General features: G+C 39.0%; 1 protein-coding gene across 1 annotated transcript; it reads left to right on the top strand.

Annotated features, from left to right (window-relative positions):
* Positions 1–16,491: 16,491 nt before the first annotated feature.
* LOC121971645 (2-alkenal reductase (NADP(+)-dependent)-like) lies at positions 16,492–22,186 on the top strand. The gene is made up of 5 exons (XM_042523004.1): positions 16,492–16,798; positions 18,986–19,163; positions 20,222–20,388; positions 20,821–20,903; positions 21,629–22,186. The coding sequence occupies exons 1-5, from the start codon at positions 16,553–16,555 to the stop codon at positions 22,005–22,007; spliced, it is 1,053 nt and encodes a 350-aa protein (XP_042378938.1). The 5' UTR covers positions 16,492–16,552; the 3' UTR covers positions 22,008–22,186.
* Positions 22,187–27,894: the final 5,708 nt, after the last annotated feature.

Below are 27,894 nucleotides of genomic sequence, written 5' to 3'. Positions count from 1 at the left end.
AATAATTGATCAATATTAATAATTTATTGATTAAATTTTGCTATAATCTAAATTTTGTATTAATTGATGAAGGTGTTAGTTATAATTTAACTTTTCATTTACTTCCTTTTAAGTTGGATTAACTTAGTTTAAAGTTGGTGGTAATTTGAAGTTAAACTCGTTATTAAACAAGGTTAAGTAAGGTTCAATTTAAGTTAAACTTTAATTATGTTTTAATAAAAATAATTAATATTTTAAAGGTTGATTAAAAAAATGACTTAGAGTAATTTTAATATTTTTAATAAGGTTAAACTTAGGTTCTAATCAAATCAAGCTTAGTTCTCAAATAAGGTTAGATTTAAAGAATTAGTTATTTACTTATTAATTACTTGATTAAGTTTAAAGTCAAAATTTTTAGTTTTAAGTTTTATCTTAGGTATGAATTTAAAGTTTTAATTATAAGTTATATTAAGTCTTAAATTTAAGTTTTAAATTTAAGTTTTAAGTAATTTAAGTGCCTTAGTATTAAAATAAATTTTAACTAGATTTTTTTTTAATAATTTAGAAATAATTTTTAAAAGAATTTTTAAAATAGTTTAAAAAAATAGTTTTTAAAGGATTTTTAAAATAGTTTTGAAAATATTTTTTAAGTTTAGAATAAAATTTTTAAAGTTAAATTTTTAAGTTAAATATAAAATTTTTAAAATATTTTTAAGTTTAAAATAATTTTTAAAGTTAATTTAATTTTTAAAATAATTTTAAAAGTTAATTTAATTTTAAAATAATTTTTTTTAAAGTTAATTTAATTTTAAAATAATTTTTAAAGTTAATTAAAAAATAATTTTTAAAGTTAATTTAATTTAAAATTTAATTTGAAATTCAAAATTTAATTTTAGTTCATTTGAAATTTGAAATTTAATTTTAATTTAATTTAATTTGAAATTCAAGATTTAATTTTAATTTATTTGAAATTTGAAATTTAATTTTAATTTAATTTAATTTGAAATTCAAAATTTAATTTTAATTTATTTGAAATTTGAAATTTAATTTTAATTTAATTTAATTTTGATCCTTAGTCATCTCACCCGATTTAAGTTTTCAATCAGGGAATCCTATAATTTTGTGAAATGGGTTGGATTTTAATTGTGGAGTTTGGTTTAACTTGTGTTAGATTCAGGTTTAGTTTTAGTCTCTACAAATAGGCATTCTTCGGATAAACTTCTAAGCTTGGTGAGTCACATGGACGTCATTAGAAGTAACCAACCTTTCGAGGTTTTCCGAATAGTCCTATCCACGGAGCTTAGTACTAAACCTTGGTCTAACTAGTTATGATTCATTTAAGGGTAGCTTCGGTCAGTTCCACTTGGCCAAATGCACCAGATCGAAACCATATCTTTCTAGACATGCGATGCCCAAGCTTCCCTAACGTACTATCATCCAAAAACTTCATCGGTACCATGATTCAAGTTAAACTAATTCTAATTACCCTGCCGGGTTAGTTTGTTTAGGTTACCCTGTCGGGTAAGTTAGTTTTGGAGGTGCCAGCTATTCTGGAGCCTCCCCCTGAATCATTGGTCTTTAATTTAAGATTTTTGTATAATTAGAGTTGGTTTTAGTTAAGTTTTAATGTTTAATTTGTAATTTAAATTTAAGTTTTTAATTTTTAATTAATTAAATTGGTCAAATTATCTTTCATTAAGAGAGTGTATTTAATATTTGAATGTTCTTTCAATTTCAATTTTATTGAGTTAATTGAATTATCTTTCTTTAATAGCTTTTTATTAATTGTTAATTTTGAAATTTCTAGATTATTTTTGTTTAATATGTTATCTTTAACATTTAATTTTAAGTTTGTTAAATTCCGTTTTGATTTTATCAAAGTGTTTGATTTTATCCTTACATTTTCTTTGCCTTTTAAATTGATATGGTTAATTGAATTTATTAGATTAGTTTTATCTTTAAAGTTTAATTTTTTATTAATTAAATTATCTTGGTTTTGGATAGCATTTTCTAGACTGATTTTATCTTGATTACTAAATATTTTATCAAGGTATTTATTGATTTTATCCATTTTCTCATTTTTAGCATTTAAATTCAAATTTATTTTAATGTTTGACTTATTTATGTCTAAATGCTCACCTAGTTTTAAATTTTCTGAATTGATTAAATTATTTGAATTGATTTGGTCATTGTTCTGTTTGACCAAATCAAGGTTGATGCCAAATTGATCAGAGTCTTGATTGACTTGATTAGAGTCTAGATTATTTTGTGATTTTGAATCTAAATCATTTAAATCTAGATTATCATGCACCATACTTGGACTAATTTCATACCTATCATCATGCTAATTATTTAAACTACTATTAGCAGGGGTATTTTGGTAAAAATTACTAACCTTGAGCGCAACCCTTAATTCAGTAGGCTTCTCCGTTGGATTTGACTCAAGTCCATATTTGACTTTGACTTGATCTTCTAGCTCCATCGGTGTCTCGTGAAGCTTGATCAACTGGGTCCACAGCTCATATGCATTCTTGTACTTTTCTAATCTGCATAAAATATTGTTAGGTAAAACATTACAAATAATGTTACTTACCTTTTTGTTCAGTTCCGAGTTTTGAGAAGGTTTCCTCAAAATTAGCATATAATCGATATCTACGCTTCCTAAGAAGCATTCCATTAATCGCTTCCAGTAGTTGAAGTCTTCATGATCGTATGGTGGTGGTTTGCAGGGGTTCTGTCGTTCTAGAAGAGTCATAACTTCCCGACAAGAGAAATAAACAAAAAATCCCAAGACTTGGTCTTGGATTAGCAGTGCTGGAAAAGGAATATAATATTGCACTAATTTCGAAAAATAATAAAATATTAATAAAATATTAATAACAAAATATTATTCCAAAATTTTGAAAATGTAATATTTTATCTAATTTTTTTTTCTTTAAAACGACCCCCCTTTGCTTGATTGGTGGTTGCACCAAATCAGAGCGGTACCTGCTCTGATACCACTTGTTGGATCGTGAAACGTCGATAGAGGGGGGGTGAATATCGATTCGAAAAACAGCGTTAATAAGAGTTAAGCGCAGCGGAATAAAAACTTAGACAAATGAACACGGTGTTTTTACTTCGTTCGGAGCCTGTGACGACTCCTACTCGAAGGCCCGTACTCCGTGAGTACTTTCGTTGGGCAATCACTATCAATTCGAATATTACAGAGTTAAGTACAAGAATTGACAGATAAAGAAAATACCGACAATAGAATTAAAACAAAACCAGCACTGAGTCGGAGAGCTTTTCATGGCGTCGCAAGAGCACAGAGCAGCAGATCTTGGATTCTAAGTTCATATTGAAGCTCTGCCCTTGCCCCTTCTTTTATATGAAGCTCAGGGTGCCCCGGATCCCTTCCAGGCGCCCTGGTGAGACGTGGCAGGTCCAACCAGTGAGCTCCACGTGGCGACGCGCAATCGGGATAAAACTTGCCTCCCGGGCGCCCGGATCCCTTCCAGGCGCCCGGACTTCCGGGCGCCCGGACCACCTTTCTCCAGAACAGGTCATTCTCTTACAAGACAAGCTTAGTCTGAGGCAAGTATAATAAATTTCCTGCAAAACAAAGTGTTAGCACAGTTCATGAGTTTGACATGAAAAAGTATGACTTAGATTCCGTCTTTCCGAGACCGGAATCTAGTCACGATCTCGACTTAGATATCCGAAATGGATCTAAGCCGGATCGACGCCTAATGTTCCCTTCCCGGGAACGCGTCCTCACAGTCACTCCCTTCCAGTGACTTACCTTTACTCACCTGCCAGACGTCCGGTCAGCCCTTCAACCCGTCTGGACTTCTCGCCAGCTATCTGGTCAGCCCATCGACCTAGCTGGACTTCTCGCCAAGCGTCCGGTCAGCCCGTCGACCCGCTTGGACTTCTCGCCAGCTATCCGGTCAGCCCGTCGACCTAGTTGGGCTTCGTGCCAGACATCCGGTCAGCCCGTCGACCTGTCTGGACTTCTCCTGCACACTCGATCAGAGTGTTAGACAACAACAGACTAACTTAACCTGATTTGTCATTCATCAAAACCTGGGTTAAATCGTTAGTGCTAACCGCACCAACAGGAACATTCTGACAGAATTGAGATTCCGTCAATAATCTCTGATGGAATTGATATTCTAGTGGTAACCTCAGGATGGAACATCCCAACAGAATTGAGATTCCGTTGGTAATCTTCAATGGAATACCATTTCATCAGAAATTCTCGATGAAATACCAATTCTGTCGATAGACCCCCGTTGAAAAATTAGGACTATTACATGCGCACCTCACTTCCATCTTGATTACCGACGAAATCACAATTTCATCAAGGTTTCCAAATAGAATCACATTTTCGTCATAGTTTTCTGACGGAATTATTTTCCATCAGTATTCTTGTCACTATTTGTAATTTTTTTTGTAATATTATCTCGTATGCAGAATGTGGTATATACATTATACTCTTGTACCCAATTATGTGATTTCATTTTCACAAATTACATAATTAACAAATTAATTCATGATTTTCACTATTGAAAAATGTTATTTTTTAAATACCTTATATATATATATATATATAGTGTGTGTGTGTGTGGAAGATCTATTTTGGACAACAAGGAGGATCAAGGATGTAACGACCCGCCTTCTACTACTAAGCTGTAAGGCCGATCGTTACGTAATGCTGTGCTAAATTACTATTGCGAAAATCTGGATTGATTAAAACTTTGCTAAACTGATTACTGTAAAATCTGAACTTAATATTCTAGGTGTACCTAGGAGTTGTACACATGCTAGGGAAGATAATCTATGCCTCCCGGATGTCCTGCTAGCTGTAATCAGGTATTTCAGTCGATCCATGAATCGATTGGACTGTCGGATCAATCCAGTGATCGATCCAGCTTGATACTGGCACGGAGAGGGACCCTGGATCGGTCGGCTGACCGATCCACAAGCTATCCCGCTTCTGTGTGTTTCTGTGTGTGGCTGGATCGGTCTACCGACAGATCCAGGAGCACACTGATCGGTCGGTAGACCGATCAGTGAGCTTCTGTGCTCACTGTTCGCATATGGATCGGTCGGCTGACCGATCCATTAACACAGCCCATCTCTGATCGGTCTGTAGACCGATCTGGGTTTCTGATCTCGAATCAGAACCCCTGATTTCAGCACTTGTGCGTGCCAAAACCTCACACAACAATTCTAAAATCAATTGGAATATATTCTAGCAACTATTAACAAGCATTCTAACATAATTACTAACAAACTAAATAAATCTCCCATGGTTTAAACATTCTAAGGTCTAAAAATGCATGAAAGAAGAAATACTAAGAATTCAACTATTTAAGCTTGCTAAAACCCCTGAGAATCTTTTATTCCAGTTCCTGCCACACACACCATCTTTGCATTGAACTCCAGCTTCCTCTGCTAGTCCATTTTCCCTTTACCTTTATCTACAGTATAAGGAAAGTAGAATCTGTAAGCTTAAAGCTTAGTAAGAAACCAACTACCTCACTAAAACATGCAACGATGCAAACATGCTTTTAAAGAATGCTATTTGAAAACATGTACTGGCATGGCATACTATGGTTGCAAGCATAAACTGAAATAACTGAACATGTAAGCTGAAGCATGTCATAGCAGGCTAATCACATAGAACAATAATAGAGAACTAAGCTAACTGAAGCTAACCTGAAGTTGAAATCAAACTCAACTAACATAACTGATTTTATGAGTTTTGAAAACTAATAGCATAGTAGATCAAAATAATAATCATGTGTTGTTGGGCCCGACAGCTGTACTTACTGGCGCGCATCCCTAACTAAACCCGGGTTTGCAAGTCCCGAATTTTGTAGGGTTTACTAGGTTATCTGAACCTAGGGACGACTGTGGGAGTCCAACCCAATGGATATCTAATCCGGTACAGTGCCAACTGAAAAGTAAAATACTGAATATAGCTAAACTGTTCTGAATTGCTGTTTCTAGGTTATCTGAACCTAGAGCTAGGTTGTCTGAACCCAGAGGCGACTGTGGGAGCCCACCCATTGGACCGTAGTCCCATATAAGCTATAATAAACTGATTTACTGATTTAGATGCTTCTAATGCATTCAACTGAGCTGTTAAAATGCTTAATTTGCATTTTTACTTAACTAGCTATTTTATCGAACACTTAGTGTACCCCAACTCTCCTCTCTATCAGGGAGACCACTTCTAGGCACCCGACAACGTCTAGAAACCCCCACTGAAGATGGATTACGTGTCCGGCACATCTAGAAGTGCTCACTAAATCCCTAAACCTGCGAGGAGGATCAATTTGACGCTAAGCGTCGATAAAAATCTGCGTATAGCTAACTAATGCGTAGAAAACCCAAACGGAGCTACTTATACTGCAGGTGAGGGGTTTCTTACCTCGTACGCTAATTTCCTTACAATTCTATTCGCTAGAATTCCGGTGGAGACGACCCCTTCGACAATCTTCTCGCGTCTATGCGTTCCTCTCGCGAAGAAGAGCGTCCTCGTGCCGGAGTTGTCGTCGGAAGATGACCTTGGGGCCCTAGGGAGGGAGCCCTAGAATTGGCGCCGAGAGATGGAGAGGAGAAGGGAAGTCGGCGGTGAGGGTTTGAGGAGAGGAAAAATCACGATCCAAATAACCCTTCACTTAATTATTTCCTATTTATATTAAGTGGTAATTTCGGCCCAACTCCAACTTAAATATATATGTTTCCCTTTCCTTTCAGCACGGCCCTGCTGGGCTCAACTGGTTACTAAGGTTATCCGTAAACCATAGGTCTCGGGTTCAATTCCCGCTTAGGCCGTTTTCGTTTTCTATTTGTTTTTGCTACTTCCGCTACTCTAAAAATTCCGGAAAAATATCTAAAAATTTCAGAATAATTATAGAATATTTCTAAAATAGTTTTGAGAATTTTCGGGCGTTACAATCCCCCATACCTTATAAAAAGTTCGTCCTTGAATTTAGAATAATTCTGGGTACTTCTGTCTCATGCTGGCTTCTGTCTCCCATGTAGCCTCTTCTGCTGTGTGACTGTGCCAAATGACTTTGACTAATGGTACTTCCTTATTCCGCAATTTCTTAACTGCTCGGTCTATTATCTGAATAGGCCGACTGTCATAGCTGAGGTCTTCGCGGATCTGTACCGACTGGGGCTCAATCACCTGGGTGGCATCTGGGATATGCTTCTTCAGCATAGAGACATGAAATACATTGTGGACAGCTAACATTTCTTGGGGTAGCTCTAGCTCATATGCTACCTTGCCCACTCTTCTGCTAATAAGGTATGGTCCCACATATCGGGGACTTAGCTTGCCCTTCTTCCCAAAATGCATTACTCCCTTCATGGGAGCTACTCTGAGGAATACTGAATCCCCAACTGAAAACTCTAAAGGTCTGCGTCGTGTATCAGCATAGCTTTTCTGGCGGCTCTGAGCTATCTCTATGCTCTGGCGGATCCGCTGTATAGTTGTTGTGGTATCTGCCACTAGATCTGTCTGAAGTTCTAGTTCTTTCTGTTCACCACTCTCATACCAGCAGATTGGAGATCTACACCTCCGCCCATAGAGAGCCTCATAAGGTGTCATACCGATAGTGGCCTGATAGCTGTTGTTGTATGCAAATTCTGCTAAACTCAGATATTTGCACCAACTTCCTTTGAAATCTAGGGCACATTCTCGGAGCATATCTTCGAGTACCTGATTTACCCGCTCCGTCTGTCCATCGGTCTGAGGATGGAAGGCTGTGCTAAACTTCAACTTCGTGCCCAAAGCTGACTGTACACACTCCCAGAAGTGTGATGTGAATCTGCTATCTCTGTCTGATATAATGGTTCGTGGGACTCCATGTAATCTAACGATCTCCTTGAGATACAACTGAGCTAGCTGTTCCATAGAGTAGGATATCCTGATAGCTAAGAAGTGGGCTGATTTAGTCAATCTGTCGACTATTACCCAGATGGTATCAAAACCATTCGTGGTTCTGGGTAATCCCACTATAAAATCCATAGAAATGTCTTCCCACTTCCATTCTGGTATCTGTATGGGCTGCAAAACTCCCCCTGGTCTCTGATGTTCTGCCTTAACCCTCTGACAGGTTAGGCAGGTGCTGACATATCGAGCGACGTATCTCTTCATCCCAGGCCACCAAAAATGTTTCTTCAAGTCCTGGTACATTTTGGTGGAGCCAGGATGCATCGCATAGGGAGTCTTGTGAGCCTCATCTAAAACCTTCTTTTTGAGTTCCTCCTGATCTGGAACACATAGCCTGTCACCAAAATACAACACCCCGCTATCTGATATTCTGAACTCTCCACCTTCTGATTCTGCTAAGCCTTGCTTGATCCTCTGAATTTCAGGATCCTGCTCCTGAGCTGTCTGGATGTCACCAAGCAAGGTAGACTCTAATGTCATAGTAGAGAGCTGTCCGACTATGAGTTCGAGACCGAAATCTGTGATCTCTTTCTGTAGGGGTGGTGACATGGCTGCTAGAGATAATAAGGTAGCACTGGACTTTCTGCTAAGTGCATCTGCTACCCTATTTGCTTTTCCTAGGTGGTAGAGGATGTCTATATCGTAGTCTTTGACCAGCTCTAGCCATTTGCGCTGGCGCATATTCAGATCCTTCTGAGTGAAGAAGTACTTCAGACTCTGATGATCTGTATACACTCTGCACTTAGCTCCATACAAGTAATCTCTCCAAATCTTGAGAGCGAACACTACTGCTGCGAGCTCAAGGTCATGAGTAGGATAGTTCTTCTCATAATCCTTAAGTTGTCTGGAGGCATAGGCGATCACCTTGCCATCTTGCATCAGCACTGCTCCTAGTCCCAACTTCGAGGCATCACTATATATGTCAAAGCTATCTGCGTTCTCTGGTAGAGTCAGAATAGGTGCACTGGTCAATCTCCTTTTCAGCTCGCTAAAACTGTTCTCACAGCCCTCTGTCCACTGAAATTTTCTGTTCTTTCTGGTAAGAGCTGTCAGTGGGGAGGCTATCCTGGAGAAGTCCTCTACGAATTTCCTGTAGGAACCTGCTAATCCCAGAAAGCTTCTGATCTCACTGGCTTTCTTGAGTCTTTTCCAGTTGCTCACAGCTTCTATTTTGCTGGGGTCTACCATGATACCATCCTTGGAGATGACGTGACCCAGGAAGGACACCTGATCTAACCAAAATTCACATTTTGTGAACTTGGCGTACAGCTGATTCTGCTGAAGGGTCTGCAATACTGTTCTCAGGTGCTCTGCGTGTTCTTCCTGAGTTCTTGAATAGATAAGAATGTCATCGATGAACACGATAACGAACTTATCTAAATATTCCCTGAATACCCTGTTCATGAGGTTCATGAAAGTAGCTGGAGCATTTGTCACGCCAAAGGGCATGACTACGAACTCGTAATGTCCGTATCTAGTCCTAAATGTTGTCTTGGGTATATCCCCTTCTTTAACCTTCACCTGATGATAACCTGATCTGAGGTCTATCTTAGAGAACACTACTGCTCCCTTTAGCTGGTCGAACAGGTCATCAATTCTGGGAAGAGGATACATGTTCTTGATTGTAACTTGGTTCAGTGCCCGGTAATCTATACACAGGCGCATGCTCTCATCCTTCTTCTTCACGAACAATACAGGTGCTCCCCATGGTGAGTGACTAGGGCGTATGAAGCCTTTGTCAAGCAGCTCCTGTAGTTGTTCATGAAGTTCTTTTAGTTCTGCTGGAGCCATGCGGTAAGGTGCTTTGGAGATCAGATTGGTACCGGGAATGAGCTCTATCTCAAATTCAATCTCCCTGTCTGGTGCTAATCCTGGTAACTCTTCAGGGAAGACTGCTGGGTAGTCACATACGACTCGGACCTCTGCTAGCTGTTGGTCCTTGTCCTGACTACGTGTGCTAAAAATCCCGTACACCCTGAATCCATCAACCTCTGTGCCTTCATAGTTGAGAGAAACTTCTTGGCCTTTCTCCTGGGTTCTCCGACGAATTCGAACTGTGCTTCTGCTTCGGGTTGGAATATGACTCTCTGTTTACGGCACTCGATGGAAGCACCGTATCTGATCAAGAAGTCCATTCCAAAAATGACATCGTAGTCAGTCATATTTAGCACGATCAGATCACAGAAGAGTTCTCTGTCTGCTATAATGACTGGCACTGCTCTGAGCCAGTGCATGGATGCCATAATTTCTCCTGAAGGCAGTGTCGTCAGAAACTGACTACTGAGTACCTCTGGAGGTATTGCTAACCTCTCGGCAAATGCCCTGGATATATATGAATGGCTTGCCCCAGTATCGAATAAGACAGTTGCTATTTGCTGGAAAATATTAATCTGACCTGTAACAACTGTCGAAGCATTTGCTACGTCCTCTCTGGTGAGTGAGTAGATCCTCGCATTGGTCATAGCTGGAGGGGCTTCTAATCTGCCCTGGCTGATGTGTGGACCATCTAAAGCGGCCTGCATCTGATGTAACTGAGCTGGCTGGCCTCCGTACTGAATCGGCTGTGGCTGAGGAAGACTGATCTTGTTTGGACACTGCTTGGCCATATGCCCTTCCTGTCCACATTCAAAACATCCTCGTGTGCCCTTACGACAAACTCCAGGATGGAATTTCCCACAAGTAGCACACTTTGGATAACTGGCCTGCTTGCTGGCTGGTCCTCCTTTTGGGTAACTCCCTGGTTTACGCTTGTTGCTGGAGTTCCCTTTCCAGTTAGAGCCATGGGAGCTGTGGCCCTGCTGTTTCTGAGTGCCTGAGCCTCCTTGCCCTTTAGCTTCTGAGAGGACTTGCTTCTGCTACTTGATGCTATTCTGGTAATGCTCAGTGATTAGAGCACTGCTCACTAATTCTTCTGTGGTTTGTGGCCTATGAACGCCACCAGCCACGTTCATCGCTATTTCCGGCCTCAGCATCTTGAGCATCAACCGGATTCGTTCCCTTTCTGTGCTGACTAATTCTGGGCATAGACGAGCCAACCTGTTGAATTTCTTCACGGCTTCCTCAACTGATAGGTTGCCCTGACGAAACTCTGTGAACTCTTCGTAGTGGCGGTTCGTGACCCGCATGTGAAAGAATTCCTCAAAGAACTCCTCGAAGTCAGCCCACAACATCTGGTTCACTGGGCGCTTCGCTCTGATTCTCTCCCACCACATGCGTGCATCCCCTGTCAGGCAGAAGGAGGCACACTTCACCTTCTCGTGTTCTGGCCAGTCCAGAAGCTCCATCGTACTCTCCAGTGTTTTGAACCAGGCTTGTGCATCCCATAGTTCACTAGTGCCTGAGAAGTTCTCTAGCTTGACTCTCTGCCACTGGATCAGATAGGCTTCTCTCCTTGTCTCTGTTGCTGGGGCTACTGGTACTGTAGGCTGGACTGGTGGAACCTCTAAGACCACTGGAGTCGTCAGATTTGGTTCCGAGGTGACTGTGGGGGTATTCTGCTGATTAGCCCTGAGGGTGGCTATCTCCTGTTGCTGTTTAGCTAGCTGCTTCTGTAACTGAGCCACTAGTGCTGTAAGGTCTGGGGGAGGCACTGAACTGCCTGCCTCATGTTGGGGCTCAGTAGCTGGTGTCCTTCTAGCTGGGCGTCCTCGTGCCATTTCTAAAGACATAGAGGACAGGACATGCATAACTAATACAATCATAATTGTATAACTATTACTATCATGTTATCTATTATCACATACTAACATGCATCAGTTATCTATAAACATGAACTATAACAAGAAAGCAAGGAACATAAATAAAGTAGAGGTATTCTTACTTGGAAGCTGCAGGTTCAATGCTGATGTGTGTGTAGGAAGTATGGAACACTGCTCTGATACCACTCTGTAACGACCCGCCTTCTACTACTAAGCTGTAAGGCCGATCGTTACGTAATGCTGTGCTAAATTACTATTGCGAAAATCTGGATTGATTAAAACTTTGCTAAACTGATTACTGTAAAATCTGAACTTAATATTCTAGGTGTACCTAGGAGTTGTACACATGCTAGGGAAGATAATCTATGCCTCCCGGATGTCCTGCTAGCTGTAATCAGGTATTTCAGTCGATCCATAAATCGATTGGACTGTCGGATCGATCCAGTGATCGATCCAGCTTGATACTGGCACGGAGGAAGGATCTGGATCGACAAGCTATCCCGCTTCTGTGTGTGGCTGGATCGGTCTACCGACAGATCCAGGAGCACACTGATCGGTCGGTAGACCGATCCAGTGGCTCACTGATCGGTCGGCTGACCGATCAGTGAGCGTCTGTGGTCTCTGTTCGCACATGGATCGGTCGGCTGACCGATCCATAAACTCTCTGTTCGCGCATGGATCGGTCAGCTGACCGATCGAATGGCACAACTCGACTCTGATCGGTCTGCAGACCGATCTGGGTTCTGATCTCACCCTGAAATTCTGATTTCAGCACTCTGGCGTGCCAAAACCTCACACAACAATTCTAAAATCAATTGGAATATATTCTAGCAACTATTAACAAGCATTCTAACATAATTACTAACAAACTAAATAAATCTCCCATGGTTTAAACATTCTAAGGTCTAAAAATGCATGAAAGAAGAAATACTAAGAATTCAACTATTTAAGCTTGCTAAAACCCCTGAGAATCTTTTATTCCAGTTCCTGCCACACACACCATCTTTGCATTGAACTCCAGCTTCCTCTGCTAGTCCATTTTCCCTTTACCTTTATCTGCAGTATAAGGAAAGTAGAATCTGTAAGCTTAAAGCTTAGTAAGAAATCAACTACCTCACTAAAACATGCAACGATGCAAACATGCTTTTAAAGAATGCTATTTGAAAACATGTACTGGCATGACATACTATGGTTGCAAGCATAAACTGAAATAACTGAACATGTAAGCTGAAACATGGCATAGCAAGCTAATCACATAGAACAATAATAGAGAACTAAGCTAACTGAAGCTAACCTGAAGTCGAAATCAAACTCAACTAACATAACTGATTTTATGAGTTTTGAAAACTAATAGCATAGTAGATCAAAATAATAATCATGTGTTTGTTGGGCCCGACAACTGTACTTACTATGCGCGCATCCCTAACTAAACCCGGGTTTGCAAGTCCCGAATTTAGTAGGGTTTACTAGGTTATCTGAACCTAAGGACGACTGTGGGAGTCCAACCCAATGGATATCTAATCCAATACAGTGCCACTGAAAATAAAATACTGAATATAGCTAAACTGTTCTGAATTGCTGTTTCTAGGTTATCTGAACCTAGAGCTAGGTTGTCTGAACCCAGAGGCGACTGTGGGAGCCCACCCATTGGACCGTAGTCCCATATAAGCTATAATAAACTGATTTACTGATTTAGATGCTTCTAATGCATTCAACTGAGCTGTTAAAATGCCTAATTTGCATTTTTACTTAACTAGCTATTTTATCGAACACTTTGTGTGCCCCAACTCTCCTCTCTATTAGGGAGACCACTTCTAGGCACCCGACAACGTCTAGAAACCCCCACTGAAGAGGGATTACGTGTCCGGCCCATCTAGAAGTACTCACTAAATCCCTAAACCTGCGAGGAGGATCAATTTCACGCTAAGCGTCGATAAAAATCTGCGTATAGCTAACTAATGCGTAGAAAACCCAAACGGAGCTACTTATACTGCAGGTGAGGGGTTTCTTACCTCGTACGCTAATTTCCTTACAATTCTATTCGCTAGAATTCCGGTGGAGACGACCCCTTCGACAATCTTCTCGCGTCTATGCGTTCCTCTCGCGAAGAAGAGCGTCCTCGTGCCGGAGTTGTCGCCGGAAGATGACCTTGGGGCCCTAGGGAGGGAGCCCTAGAATTGGCGCCGAGAGATGGAGAGGAGAAGGGAAGTCGGCGGTGAGGGTTTGAGGAGAGGAAAAATCACGATCCAAATAACCCTTCACTTAATTATTTCCTATTTATATTAAGTGGTAATTTCGGCCCAACTCCAACTTAAATATATATGTTTCCCTTTCCTTTCAGCACGGCCCTGCTGGGCTCAACTGGTTACTAAGGTTATCCGTAAACCATAGGTCTCGGGTTCAATTCCCGCTTAGGCCGTTTTCGTTTTCTATTTGTTTTTGCTACTTCCGCTACTTTAAAAATTCCGGAAAAATATCTAAAAATTTCAGAATAATTATAGAATATTTCTAAAATAGTTTTGAGAATTTTCGGGCGTTACAAAGGATGTAGAACTAAATAGGAACAAGGAGGACAATTATCTATATCTCTATCAAATTGACCTCAGTTGAGGAATATGCTAAATTTTATATAATTTATTTTTTTTATTTCAATTAATGATTAAAAAAATAATAATTAATGTTTCACACTTACGTACGTGATATATTTTGACAAGACCCTGCACGATCACAAATTATAGGGGCAGTATATGGACCTTTAACGTACATCTTATCCATCAATCCCTTAAAATTTATGGCCTCTTGAACTATGATAGAATAACAAAAGATAAGACAAACTCTCTAGATAATAAGGATTTACTCAAGCACATTCTATTTGAAGAGTTTGAAAAATTTATGATGCTAAATCATCCGTTGTAATCCATATGTGGTTCTTGATTTATCATCTCTTAGACTTTTTTATTTAACATGATATTAAAAATGAAAAAAAGTCTGATTAATTAAGGATAAGTATTCTAGTTTCCTTATATAAGAATAAGATAAGTATAAAATTATGTAAACTATAGGGATATTAAACTAATAAGTCATACTATAAAACTTTAGAAAAAAATAATAAAAATAAATTAAAAAGGAGATCACAGTGACCAAAAATCAATTTAGGTTTATGCTTAGAAGGTCGACAATAGAAGTTATACATCTTCTCTGACAACTAATTAAAAAATATTGAGAGCAAAAATATGATCTACACGTGGTGTTCATTGACTTAGAAAAAAAATTTGATAGAGTTCTAAGAGAAATTATATCGAGAATTTTAAAAAATAGATGTGTTAGCGTAACATATATTGAACTAATTAAGGATATGTATGAGGATGTAACGACCATAGTAAAGACTTCAGACAGAGTAACGAAAGTATTTCCAATAAAGATAGGGTTATATCGAGGATCAACTCTAAGTCCTTATCTTTTTACACTTATTATAGACGAACTCACTACACATATTCAAGACACAGTACCGTGGTGCATGATGTCTGTAGACAATATTATTTTGGTAGATGAAGCACATGAAGGAGTAAATTTTAAACTAGAATCTTAGCAGAAAATATTAGCAAGGAAAGATTTTAAGCTTAATAGAATAAAGATAAAATATATAAAATTTAAGTTTAATAAAAAAAAAATGTGGAACCGCCACATCAGCGGCCCCCTAGAGCCGGTTCCACGGATATGGAGGGAGGTAAATGCAGGTACACAGGTGGAAAGTATATGGCGGAGACGTTAATCCCAGGCAGTGACACCCCGGGGATCGACCCCTGGACCTTTCAGCCACGGAACCATGCACTCCCCATCTGTGCTACGCCCTGGGGACAAAAAAAATTTAAGTTTAACAAGATTAGATGTAATGTGTCAATTGTTAAGATAGGAGATGATGAATTGCTCGAAACCGAGATCTTTAAATATTTAGAATCATTTTTGCAACACAATGGAGGGATTGAGAAAGATATCTTACATAGAATACAAGCAGGATGTTTGAAATAAAGGAGAACATCGGGTGTTTTATGCGACCATAAAATACCTTTAAAACTTAAAGTAGACTTGTTATGTTATATGGAACTGAATATTGGGTTATGACTCGAGCACATAAGCAGAATGCGCTAGTTACAGAGATGAGGATGTTAAGGTAGATGTGTGGACATATGAGGATAAACATAATAAGAAATGAGAACATTAAAGAGAAAGCCGGAGTTGTATCTATTAAGAAAAAACTTTAAGAGACATGTTTAAGATGGTACGAGCATGTATTTAGATGACCAATAAATGCTCTTGAAACTATGACAAACATACATATAAAATGGGGAAAAGATAGATAAAAAAAATTTGATAAGGAATAATATAATAAAATAAAATTTATTTAAATATAGATGACAATATAATAGTAGATAGAGTTCAATGACGTAAAATATCTATATAATTGATCTTATTTAATAGGATAAAATTTGGTTATTGTTGATGTTGTTGCATAACTTTGTTACCTGAATTAATTTAAAATTTAATATTTGCTGTGTATGTTATCGATAATATATAAAGTACATAAATATTATACTAAATAAAATTTTCTGGTAATTTGAACATAAAAAGTAAAATTATTAACTAACTTTCGTGTTCTTGCCTGTTTACAGCCTAGCCAAATTAATAATTAAGTGGATTCCATATTGTCTCATTCAAAATTGTGTCACTTTCGCACAAAGAACAAAAGAGGAAAAAAAATTAATAAAAGAAAGAAATTGTGTCCAACAAAATTGACCTTTTTCTAGAAGGAATTGATTTTAATTCGAAGGAAGAAGTCATTTTATATTTATTACCGGCAGGCGGTTGCGTCTTTATATGTGCGTCGATTCTGAGAGAGAGAGTGAGAGAGAGAGGCGCGATGGGGTCGGCGGAGGATGTGGTGGTAGCGAACAAGAAGGTGTTGCTGAAGCATTTCATCCCGTCCGGAGCGCCCAAGGAGACGGATATGGAACTGGTGACGACAGGCACCATCCGGCTGCGCGTGCCGGAGGGCTCCACCGCCCTGATCCTCAAGAACCTCTACCTCTCCTGCGACCCGTACATGCGGTCGCGCATGACCAAGCATGAGGACGGCAGCTACGTCGATGACTTCGTCCCCGGCGAGGTATACTGACCACGTGGCCCACACCACCTGCCCTAGATGATTGATAATCATTGGAATCGGTTTAAGATTTTTTTTAAAAAAAAATAATTTATGTGTTTTTTGGAGAATCTTTGCACAGTGTGTCTTCTTTTTATATATGAAGTTACGGGGCTATTTTATGGGAAGAGTGCCAGGATCTTATGGATCAGGCACTCTCGGATTCATGTGAAAGGAGTATGCTAGTTTAGCATGAGGGGAAATAAACTAAGGGGAAATTCTTAAAAGAGTATGTGCATGGAGGATATTATGGATTCTTAGGTAGTTAGTATGTTGTTTTAGCCTGCACCAATTTCAGGAGAGTAAAAAAAATGGACTTTCTAGTTTTGTGAACAAGCTGTCGGATTTTTAGCAAATAGTGTATGCTCTCAGCTCGCTTAGAGTGATATTTTTTCTATGAAAAATTTGGAAATTTTGAATTGTCAGTAATAGGATGAGGGATTGCTAGATCTCGAAAAGTAGGTGCTTGAACACCATGATGCTCCTATGGTAGAAATGGTTACAAAACGGAGACGGATATTATTCTGCAAAGAGAATAAGGGATGGTTTCGATTGGCTGCTGCATGGGGCTTGAATTTCAAAATTCTTTCTCATAAAGATACCAGTGTTTGTTTTGAGTTTTATGCATTTTATCCTCTTTGTTGGCTTGTTTGATGTCTCAGACTGACTGTGCCTTTTATTCTTTTACTAAAATAATTGCAGACTTATTCTTTATAAGACATAGTTTATTGAGAGTATGCTTCGGTCATAGTCAATGGTAGTCCCCTAAAAATAATGGTGGCAAAAGGCGAATACGCTCGTCCCCAGCGCCCCCGCCAACCCATCTCAGGGCCAACACGAAGGAGGTAAATCACGGACGGCTACTAGCCTTTGGAATAGGGAATAGCACATAAGGGAGGTATTTACCTTGGCTTTATCGAGATTTGAACCTCAGACCTCATGGTGACAACACCTCATGTGTTAGCCACTAGACCGTCCCGAGGGGACATAGTCCCCTAAAAATAATGAACCGATGGATAGTTAGATTGAATTTGATCTGTGTAAAATTTGCTTTGCACATTTAATTTCCAATGATTTGACAATAGAAGTGAAACTCTAACAAAAATGGATGAATTAATGAGATAAATATTCCAGGTACTCTCTATGTGGAACAATTATGCTATTAAATCTGTCTAAATGTCCTGAACAACTGTTGTTTCTATTTAGTTGGTCAAAAAATTTGTACATGTGCTTCTGGTCTCGGGATCAGCTGGTTGATAATCTCTTAATAGTGCTTGCTCAAAATTAATGCAATTGCTTGCTTTATGGACTTGATAAGATGTGAAGTAAAAAAAGAACAGTACAAATTGGAGGTGATCATGTGTTTTCATTTCATAAGCATCAGCTTGTTACCGTTTGGACCTTTCAAAAAACACTGGATTCAATTTTCCTGTATCCTATAAGTTTCCAATGAATAACACTAAAAGAAGTTATGCATGTTGGCATGAGCTACCAACTACAACCCATTTACATACAAAGACCAATATTTATCTATTTTCTACTAGGAGAAATAGTTCATTAGTGACAGGAGCAGCGGTTAGTTAGACAAGTCTATTTAATTTTTTCATATGAGGCTTTACTTTATCGTTTCTACATCAATTTTTGTCTTATCCTGTCAATACTAAATTTTTCATCCTTGTTTTCATATTCTTTATAGTCCAGTCAACAAATATCCATCTTCCCCACATTTTGTTTACTTAAATTTTTATTTTTCCTCTCTCCAACTGTATTTTTTAACTCACACTATAGAGATTCCTCCACTTTTTTCACATTTCTACCACAAGAAGTGCTTCAGTTTAATTGAGTACATTTAATACCTCTGAAAGCTTCTTAACAACTAGCCATTTTGTTGAAGTGTAGTTATAAAACTTTAATTTTGAAAGGCTGTCCTCTGCTAACTCAGTGAGGCTCATGAGTAAATCATGACCCATGAGAATCAAATCAATCAATTATAACATAATTCCTTTTGAGCCCAGGTATGAAATTGTGGTGCAATTTAGATATTGTTCTGCATTAATATTGATTAAGCTGAATGATAAATGTAATATTACTAATATGCCTTTTGATTAGTTTTCATATCTAGATTTTGACATCGTATTTTTTCTTGTATAGCCAATAGCTGGTTTTGGCGTTGGAAAAGTTGTAGACTCCAGCCACCCAGGTTTTAAAATTGGTGACTATGCGTGGGGCATGACTGGTTGGGAAGAGTATAGCTTGATTACAGATCCAAAACTACTTTTTAAAATCCATCACACTGAGGTTCCACTTTCTTACTATACTGGTATTCTTGGTAAGTGCTGTTTCTGCATAACTTAAATGGTTGCCATACCTTCCACCTTTTTAATGTGATAACTGCATGTCAATCAGTCTGCAACATGATAATTTAGTAGTAATCATGAGAAGACAAAAAACTAGTTGATACATTCTAGTTCAGTCAAAGTGATACTAGTCAGCTAAATATTGGTTAAAAATTTTGTTTTCTTTTATTGTATATACTGTTGTTTTAGATTGATCTTTCCTTAAACATAGAATACAAAAACAACATTCAATGATAGAGAACACTTTCTGACACAATCAATAAGCCCTGGAAGTCAAAATTGGAAAACAAAACAGGTGGGTGAAATTGAGCAATTGTCAAAGAAAATTCATGGGAATCTTTTAGAGCCTATATAGTGGTGCATTCTAGTCTGTGAATAAAGTTTGAAGTCAAAATATTTTCTTTTTTTCCTTTTAGTTTTCAATCAATGAGCCCTGGAAGTCAAAATTAGAAAACAAAACGAATGGGTGAAATTGAGCAATCGTCAAAGAAAATTCATGGGAATCTTTTAGAGCCTATATAGTGGTGCATTCTAGTCTCTGAATGAAGTTTGAAGTCAAAATATTTTCTTTTTTTCCTTTCAGTTTTCATGCTTGTGCCCTACTTTATGCCACTTGGGCTATAGTGAAGAATATTACTTTCCCTGTTTTTGGTAGGACATTTGCTTTGCCACAAAGTAGCAACATTACAAAATTTAATCATGTTCGTTCTCTTTATCAACATCCATAAAGAAGCAACCTTACTAATATTAATCACGTCCCTTATCTTTTCTGCAACATTAATCATATCCATAAAGACCATGCTACTAGTCCTATGCTAAAAGTTTTAGCTAGCTGCCAAACTAAAAGTCGTTTCTTTATTCTTAGGCAGAAACTTTAAGCAACAAATTGATATTCTACCAGGAATTTTTTATATGAGCTTACTAAAAGGCAAACAGTGATGTCACTTCAAGATGAATTACCATTTTCAGAGTTGAAAATGAACTATCATTTTTCTCGCTCTATTAACAATTCTAGTATTGCAATCTCTAGGTATGCCAGGTCTTACAGCTTATGCTGGGTTTTATGACATTTGCTCTCCGAAGGAAGGGGAGCGCGTTTTCATATCAGCAGCATCTGGTGCTGTTGGCCAACTTGTGGGACAATTTGCCAAACAATTGGGTTGTTATGTTGTCGGAAGTGCTGGGTCTGATGAAAAGGTTTGACAAGATTTGACTTATTTTTTACTTCCATAAGTAAATTAATTTGTAGCATACCTACTCAAAGCATAAGCTCTCTCTCTCTCACTACAAGCTTTTCCCATTTTGATGCTGAATTATCGATGAATATTCAGATCAAAATATTGCATTAGCTCAGATTAGGAAGGCTATTTCAAACAACTTTTTAATAATAAAAAGCTGAATTCAATGATAAGGGGCTTATGTATATGGTGTACTCGTATTTATTTGATTATCTGTTATTGAATTTCAATTCTTTCTCTCTAGTATCTAACATTTGACACATTGACATTTAGCAAAATGAAAAAAACTAGGATGTTGGTTTGACATATTATCGCATAATAAATTTCCAAAGACTAATCATCTTATTTGTAAGTTGGCATTTACTTTTTTCTTCTTCTTATTGTTCATTAGGTTAATCTTCTGAAGACTAAGTTTGGCTTCGATGAGGCTTTTAATTATAAGAAGGAACCTGATCTGACTAAAACTTTGAAAAGGTTGGCCACTCGTCAAAATATGCTTTATTTTTTTGAAAGTTTGGTACATTAGCTGTTTTGCATAATACATGATCGGTCATAATTAATACTGACTCTTTAGCCCCTTTAAAATGTATGTGAGAATGGAAACTGCAACTAGCGTTCTGTTTCTAGATGCTTCTGAGCCTAATGGGGTGTTTATTATGAAAAGTAGAACTACAAAAGAATGCTAACTAGGATTATCTCTAAAAATTGATGATTTTTAGACCAAGTGTTTTGTTCAAAGAGCATGGTTGTTATGTTTGTCTATATCATACAAAATGGATGAATTGGTGTTTAGAATAGAATGTTTTTTAAGCATGATATTTAGTAATAAACTCTATAGTGTTCTCTACATGATCTTCAAACGAGTTTGCTATGGTCTACATAAGGTTCCTCCATTGCACTATGGGCAATCTAGGTTCAGTTCACAAGGGTAAGATTAGGTACATTAAACTTTCATATATTTGGCATTGCATTTGGACAACCTTCCTACATCGTGTGTCCATAAATAGAGATGGGCTACAAAAAGTATAGACATAATTTTTTCACAGAAATCTCGAGGTTCAAGTTTAATAGGTTTGGTTATGGTAGACATTGGCTCGTTCAATACACCGAGTTTCCAATTATACATGTCAATTATTCTTTTGTTCTGTTGAAGTTAAAAGCGTCTCTAATTTGTATCCTGGTTATATTCTCCTCTGCAGGTACTTCCCAGATGGCATCGATATCTATTTTGAGAATGTAGGTGGTTCAATGCTCGAAGCTGTTCTTTACAACATGAGATTAAAAGGACGAATTGCTGCATGTGGAATGATTTCTCAATACAACCTTGAGATACCCGAAGGCGTGCGCAACTTGTTCCTCATTATTGGCAAGCGCATCCGAATGGAAGGGTTCTTGGTATTCGATCACTATGGCAGTTATCTAGAGTTTGAAGAGAAGGTTGTGCAACTGATAAAGGAAGAGAAAATAAAGTATGTGGAAGATATAGTCGAAGGCCTCGAGAATGCACCTGTGGCGCTAGTAGGCCTCTTCGAAGGCCGAAATGTTGGAAAACAGTTGGTTGCAGTCGCCCACGAGTAACAGTTAGAAAAAAAGAAAACCAGTCAGGTGCACGAAGTTCCTGTCATGTGCGGTACGCCCACGAGTAACAGTTGCTATTAGTTTTTTTAAACCTTCATTTGACAATAAAGTGTTGAAACTTTGAAAGAAGAGGAGGTTGTTCTCTTCATATATAACACAAGCATCTTTTTTATATTTTATATATATATATATATATATATATATATATATATATATATATATATTTTTTTTTTTTTTTTTTTTGCAGTTTATGAATCTTGTAGCAAGTGATAAAATAAAGTTTGCAACTTGGTTTTGCACTGTCACATTGATTTTTTGTTTCTAGTTTTTGATGGAATTGCTCAGCTTACTATCTGGACAGCTCACGTATTATAAATACTGATAATATTCTAATTTATCTTTACTAACTATTTTCTGACAGCATTCTACATAAACTTTATGGTATAGAAATGATTATATACTATTATTCATAGTTTCATCAAATGCTATAGTATTACTATGGGAAAAAAATGCTTAATATTCTATTAGAATTTATGGAGACGCAAGAACATCCATAAATGTCCATCTATCATGGATTGATAGAGGAGGATCAGCGATTGATTATACATGGAATATGAGATGTCCATCTATCGATGGATGTTACAGGTTCATGGATGGTATTATAGAGGTGGACATCTACTGACAAAAATTAGACATCTCGCTTTATCTTCATCCGACCCAACCTCACGAAGGTGGTGTTATATGGAGGGCATGTAATATTAATTTTTTTTTTAGTAAGAATCGATTGGATCATTTAAAAAAAAAAAATGATAATTCTAGTTAACGTCAATATCCCTAAAGTGACTGGTTCGATTCCATAAAAATTTTCTACTAACCATCAGAGTAAATCGAGAAGTGTACACAGTGGCCAATCCAGAAGTCTATCATCTTTTGATTGCACCCTCTATTTAGAGAAAAAAAATTCTATAAATACATTATAGTTGGGGTTCAAATCATGGGTACCTGAATGATAACTTGAATATCTTATCGTGGTATTATAACTTCGGGTACTTGATGTTGGGTGTAAACCCGTTAAAATTTGTGTGATCGTCTCAGAAGCTCTGTTTCACGCTTCTGAGTGCGTACCAGATGTCAGATGTACAAGGACTTACAATTAAGTAGGTTTGAGCAGATAATCTCAAACCGTCGACTCTAGTGAGCCGAGCCACGCGCCAAGTAGGTGAGTTGCGGACACTGTGAGTTGTTGAGCGGCGCCAAGTTGCGCTAAGAGTTGCTGACAAGATGTCGGGAACTACAACACGACTTCAGAGTGGATGCCGAGTCCAACAGAGCGATGTCTCCTTAAAACAGATTCGGCACCTCCGCGGTGCTCAGAGGATCAGGTGGGCGTCTGTTTCCCAGGATAAAACGGTAGGATCACGAGCACAACCGAGCACTGGTTGTCGTGACGATCTGAACTAGATCCGAAAACTATCACTATTTCTGTTGAGCAAAAGAAGTGCACAATAGAAGGGAAAGAACACATGGGGATTCAAGGAGGAATGGAAGCACACTTGTGTTTTTCTCACACAACTCACTGAAGCTTTTCTCACAAAACTCACTGAAGCTTTTCTCGTTTCCGTGTCTTTCTTCATTCCCCTTCTCAGGTCTTATATAGACCTTTGTTTTTCTTGGCTTGCAAGCACAGCAAGCCACAACGTGGCTTGCTGTTGGTGGCGTTGTGGCTTGCTGTTGGTGGCAAGCAAGTCACGTTGTGGCTTGCATGCTTGCCAAGTGGCTTGCAAGCTTGCCACATGTTGTGGCTTGCTTGCAAGCTTACCACGTGGCTTGCCACGTGGCGTGCAAGTAAGCTAGCGACTTTGGCTTTGACTTGCATACTGGTCAACAAGTTGCCTTACGCAGACATATCGTGTCCTGACCGGATTTTACGAGCAATGGGTTGATGTCCTCCGGGCCCTGGAGTCTCACCCCCTTTGTTCCAAATCAGCCGGAAAGCCTCGCTTTCTTTCATTGTGGGACTATAACCCACAAGTCACGTTTCCATTCAACTTTTTCCAACAATCCCCCACATGAATGAAAACAAGGATTTGTGATAGTCTTTGACAGTCGAGTCAAGTATATAGGTGCAGCCGAGGCCGGCAAGAGGGGGGGTGAATTGCTGCAAACAAAAATAAAACTACCCTCCTCGGATTTCAACTCAGAAAAGCAATAGTAAAATTAAAACAAGCAAGGAAATAGAAATTAAGTAGAAGACAGGATTTAACCTGGTTACAACTAAGGAGGTTGTTAATCCAGGGTAGTAGAAAATGTTAGGATCTTTCGTACGGCTAGAGAGGGGGGTGTGAATAGCCGCCCCAAATCGCTCTCGTTTCTTCCTACAATTAGGTTAGTCGCAGCGGAAAATACAAAGAAACGAAAGAGAAGAAAACCAAACCTTAACACGAGGATGTAACGAGGTTCGGAGATTAGGGCTCCTACTCCTCGGCGTGTCCGTAAGGTGGACGAGTCCGGTCAATCCGTCGGTGGATGAGTCCCCGGAGAACCGGCTAATACAATATACTCCTTGTGGGTGGAGAAACCTCGCCACAAACGTTTGCAACAGCAAACAAAGAGTACAAGAGCAGTAAGAAAAGCAATACAATATGAACACAATCGCACTCTACCAATTGCTTGCTTTCTTGTCGATTGGAGGTGAAGCAGCAACTTCACGCGACGCCTACAACAGGAACCCAGGAAGCTCACGCGAAGCTTTGGAGGAGCTCAACAAAGCTCAAGCACGACAGAACAGCAAGAAGGAAGAAGAGTCATGGCGCAGAGCCCTCGACCCCTTTATACTGCGAAGAAGACGGCGAAGAAACTAGCCGTTGCGTCGCTAGAACCTCGATCGGTCTAAGGACCGATCGAGGCCGATCGGGTCCCGGACCGATCGAGTTAGTGCACGTAACCTTCATGCGTACTCGATCGATGCGTGGACCGATCGGGACATAGGATCGGTCCGCACCGATCCCAACTCTTCCTTCGCGGCGTCGTCTCTGACGGTCCCCGCATCGGTCAGATGATCGATGCGTGGACCGATCACCGCCTCTCTTGCCTCTTGGCCGATCGGTCACGGATCGATCAACAGAGCTTGATGTCGATCGGTCACGGACCGATCGAGCAACAATATCCGGATCGGTGCGGTGACCGATCCGGAGCTTGGTTTGGCCCAAACCAAGTCCCAAGACTTCCAAACCAATATCCGGTTAACCTTGACCTATTGGTACTTCATCCCTAGCATCCGGTCACTCCTTGACCTGCTAACTCCACCAAGTGTCCGGTCAATCCTTTGACCTACTTGGACTTTCCTCAACACCGATGTCCGATCATCCCGATCCATCCGGATTTTCCTTGCCTTCACTTAGGACTTTCACCGGCTTCACTCACCAGATCCACACGCCTAACATCCCAGTTAGGACTTTCCCTTGCTGTCTCTTCCAACTTTCACCGGCTTCACTCACGGGACTTTCCTTTCACCTAGCTTCACTCACTAGGATTTTCACCGCTTCACTCACCGGATTTCACACCGCCTAGCTTCACTCACTAGGTCTTTCCCCTGGCTTCACTCACGGGACTTTCTCCAACTGCCCGGCTTCACTCACGGGACTTTCCATCGCTGGCTTCACTCACGGACTTTCTCCGTGCAAACTCCTGTTTGGACTTTCCCGTCCAAGTCTCCATACTTGGACTTTCCGCGTGCCAAGCTACCGCTTGGACTTTTCCCGTGCCAAGTCTCCGTGCTTGGACTTTTCCAAAGTCTCCATACTTGGACTTTTCGCCAAGCTCCTGCTTGGACTTTTTCCGTTGCCAAGTCTCCATACTTGGACTTTTCAGTCAACCAGTCAACCTTGACCTAGGGTTGCACCAATAATCTCCCAACCATCTATTCTTGTCTCACATCAAGAATACAACTCTTCCACGAGTGTCAACATCAACATGCAACTCAACTAGGTCAATCTTGACCTAAGGTTGCATCAACAATCTTCCCAAGTCAAACATCAAAATACAACTCGAGTCAAGTCAACTCGAGCCGGGTCAACCAGGTCAACGTTGACCAACAATCTCCCCCTTTTTGATGTTTGACAAAACTATAATCAAGTTAGGTTAACCCGATAACCTAACTTAGGTTTTCCAACCATCTTCCAATGTCCAATGTTCTTTCCTTGAACATTCTCCGGACATTCTCCCCTTAGGTTAACCCGATAACCTAACTTGGGTTCTCCAATAGTTCTCCCCCTTTTTGACACACATCAAAAGGTATTCCAATGTTCTTCCTCGAACATTCCTTGACATTCTTTCCCTAGCTTAGGTTAAACCGATAACCTAACTTGGGTTCTCTAATAATTCTCCAATGAACACTCTCCCCTTTTTGACACACATCAAAAAGAAAAAGGAGAGTATCAAGGTCAAGAGTTTCTTCCTAATGAAAGTCCCATACCTTTCATTGAAACTCTTATTTTCCCTTTGATACTAAGCTCAACAATCCACTTAATGATAATCCCATATCACTAATCCTCAAGGAGTAAAAACTCCCCCTAAAAGCCAACTCCCCCTTGACCATTGCACCAACAATGTCTGGAGAGTTTCAAACCTTTATAAATCTAAAAACCAACTGTCAGTCGAAATTTCAGACATGCAGTCGAATTTCAGCACATTGGCACGCTATCAGACCTCACTGGATCGGTCACCAGACCGATCCACAGCACTCTGGATCGGTCCAGTGACCGATCCAGCCCTCCCTGGATCGGTCCAGCGACCGATCCAGACACTGATCACAGGGATTTCTGATTTTTCTTCTCCCGAAATTCAGAAACCCCTAATAAATTCCAGAAAATTCGAAAAATTGTGAAATTTTGAGGATACATTCCTCATAACATACATTATCATGGAAAAATAGTTTTCTATGAAAATAGTTTCCATTTTCAAATCTTGATACAAAATTCGAAAACTTTGAAATAGTTCAAAGTTAAGTCATCTTTGTATCATCTTGCTCAATGAAGAATGCTATCACTAGGAAAGCTTCATCAAGGTTTTTCAAATCAATTTTAAAATGCTTTTAAAACCATTTGAATTTAGGACCATAATCTTAGGGCTAAATGTACATGACTTGTACACAAGCTTTCCCTATGATCCCTATTTTCTTGAATTAGGCTCATCTAGGTACAAAACCTATGCACCTTGATCCTAACTCATGATCCTAATATCTCACACACATCTAAAGTGTATCAAACACATCCAAGTCAATTTTGATGTGAGATATGGGTTAAGGTCAACTTAGGCTAAGTTCTCATGCATTTTCTAAACACCAATTTGATCTCAATATCAAATTATATGTTTGTCCTTAAATCAATTCAATTGATTATTAATGCAAGAGATGATGACATGGCATAAAATGGTATCATAAATGAAAACATGTGTCAATGTCATGATGTCATGGCATAAAGTTTGAAACTAAACTAACACATGACATATAGATAACCTAAGCATTATCATGACATTTCAAATGATAATAAGATAAATATGATGTCATGGCATGGCATATGGCAACCAATCATGGTAAGTTAGCATAGATAAATATACCTAGATTACCTATCTAAGTATCCTTAACCACTTTGCTAACTTAAAATCTAACCCTAGATTGCCCAAAGTGCTCCAAGAAAATGTCAAAACCCAAATTGGCATTTCTTGATCTCTTGTTTGATTTATACCATTTAAAATTCTACAAGAGTAGCACTTCTAATTTAAGGCCCGGATTGCCTTGATTACCTAAGAGAATATCAAAATCCCAATTTGATATTTCTCTAGGTTTTTCAAAATTGTGTCAACTTAAAGTGAGATTAATATATTCTCA

Source organism: Zingiber officinale, chromosome 4A (genome assembly GCF_018446385.1).
Source record: "Zingiber officinale cultivar Zhangliang chromosome 4A, Zo_v1.1, whole genome shotgun sequence".
Classification (NCBI taxonomy): domain Eukaryota; kingdom Viridiplantae; phylum Streptophyta; class Magnoliopsida; order Zingiberales; family Zingiberaceae; genus Zingiber; species Zingiber officinale.
The sequence above is the reverse complement of the archived record's forward strand: the minus strand, read 5'-3'. Positions and strand labels throughout refer to the sequence as shown.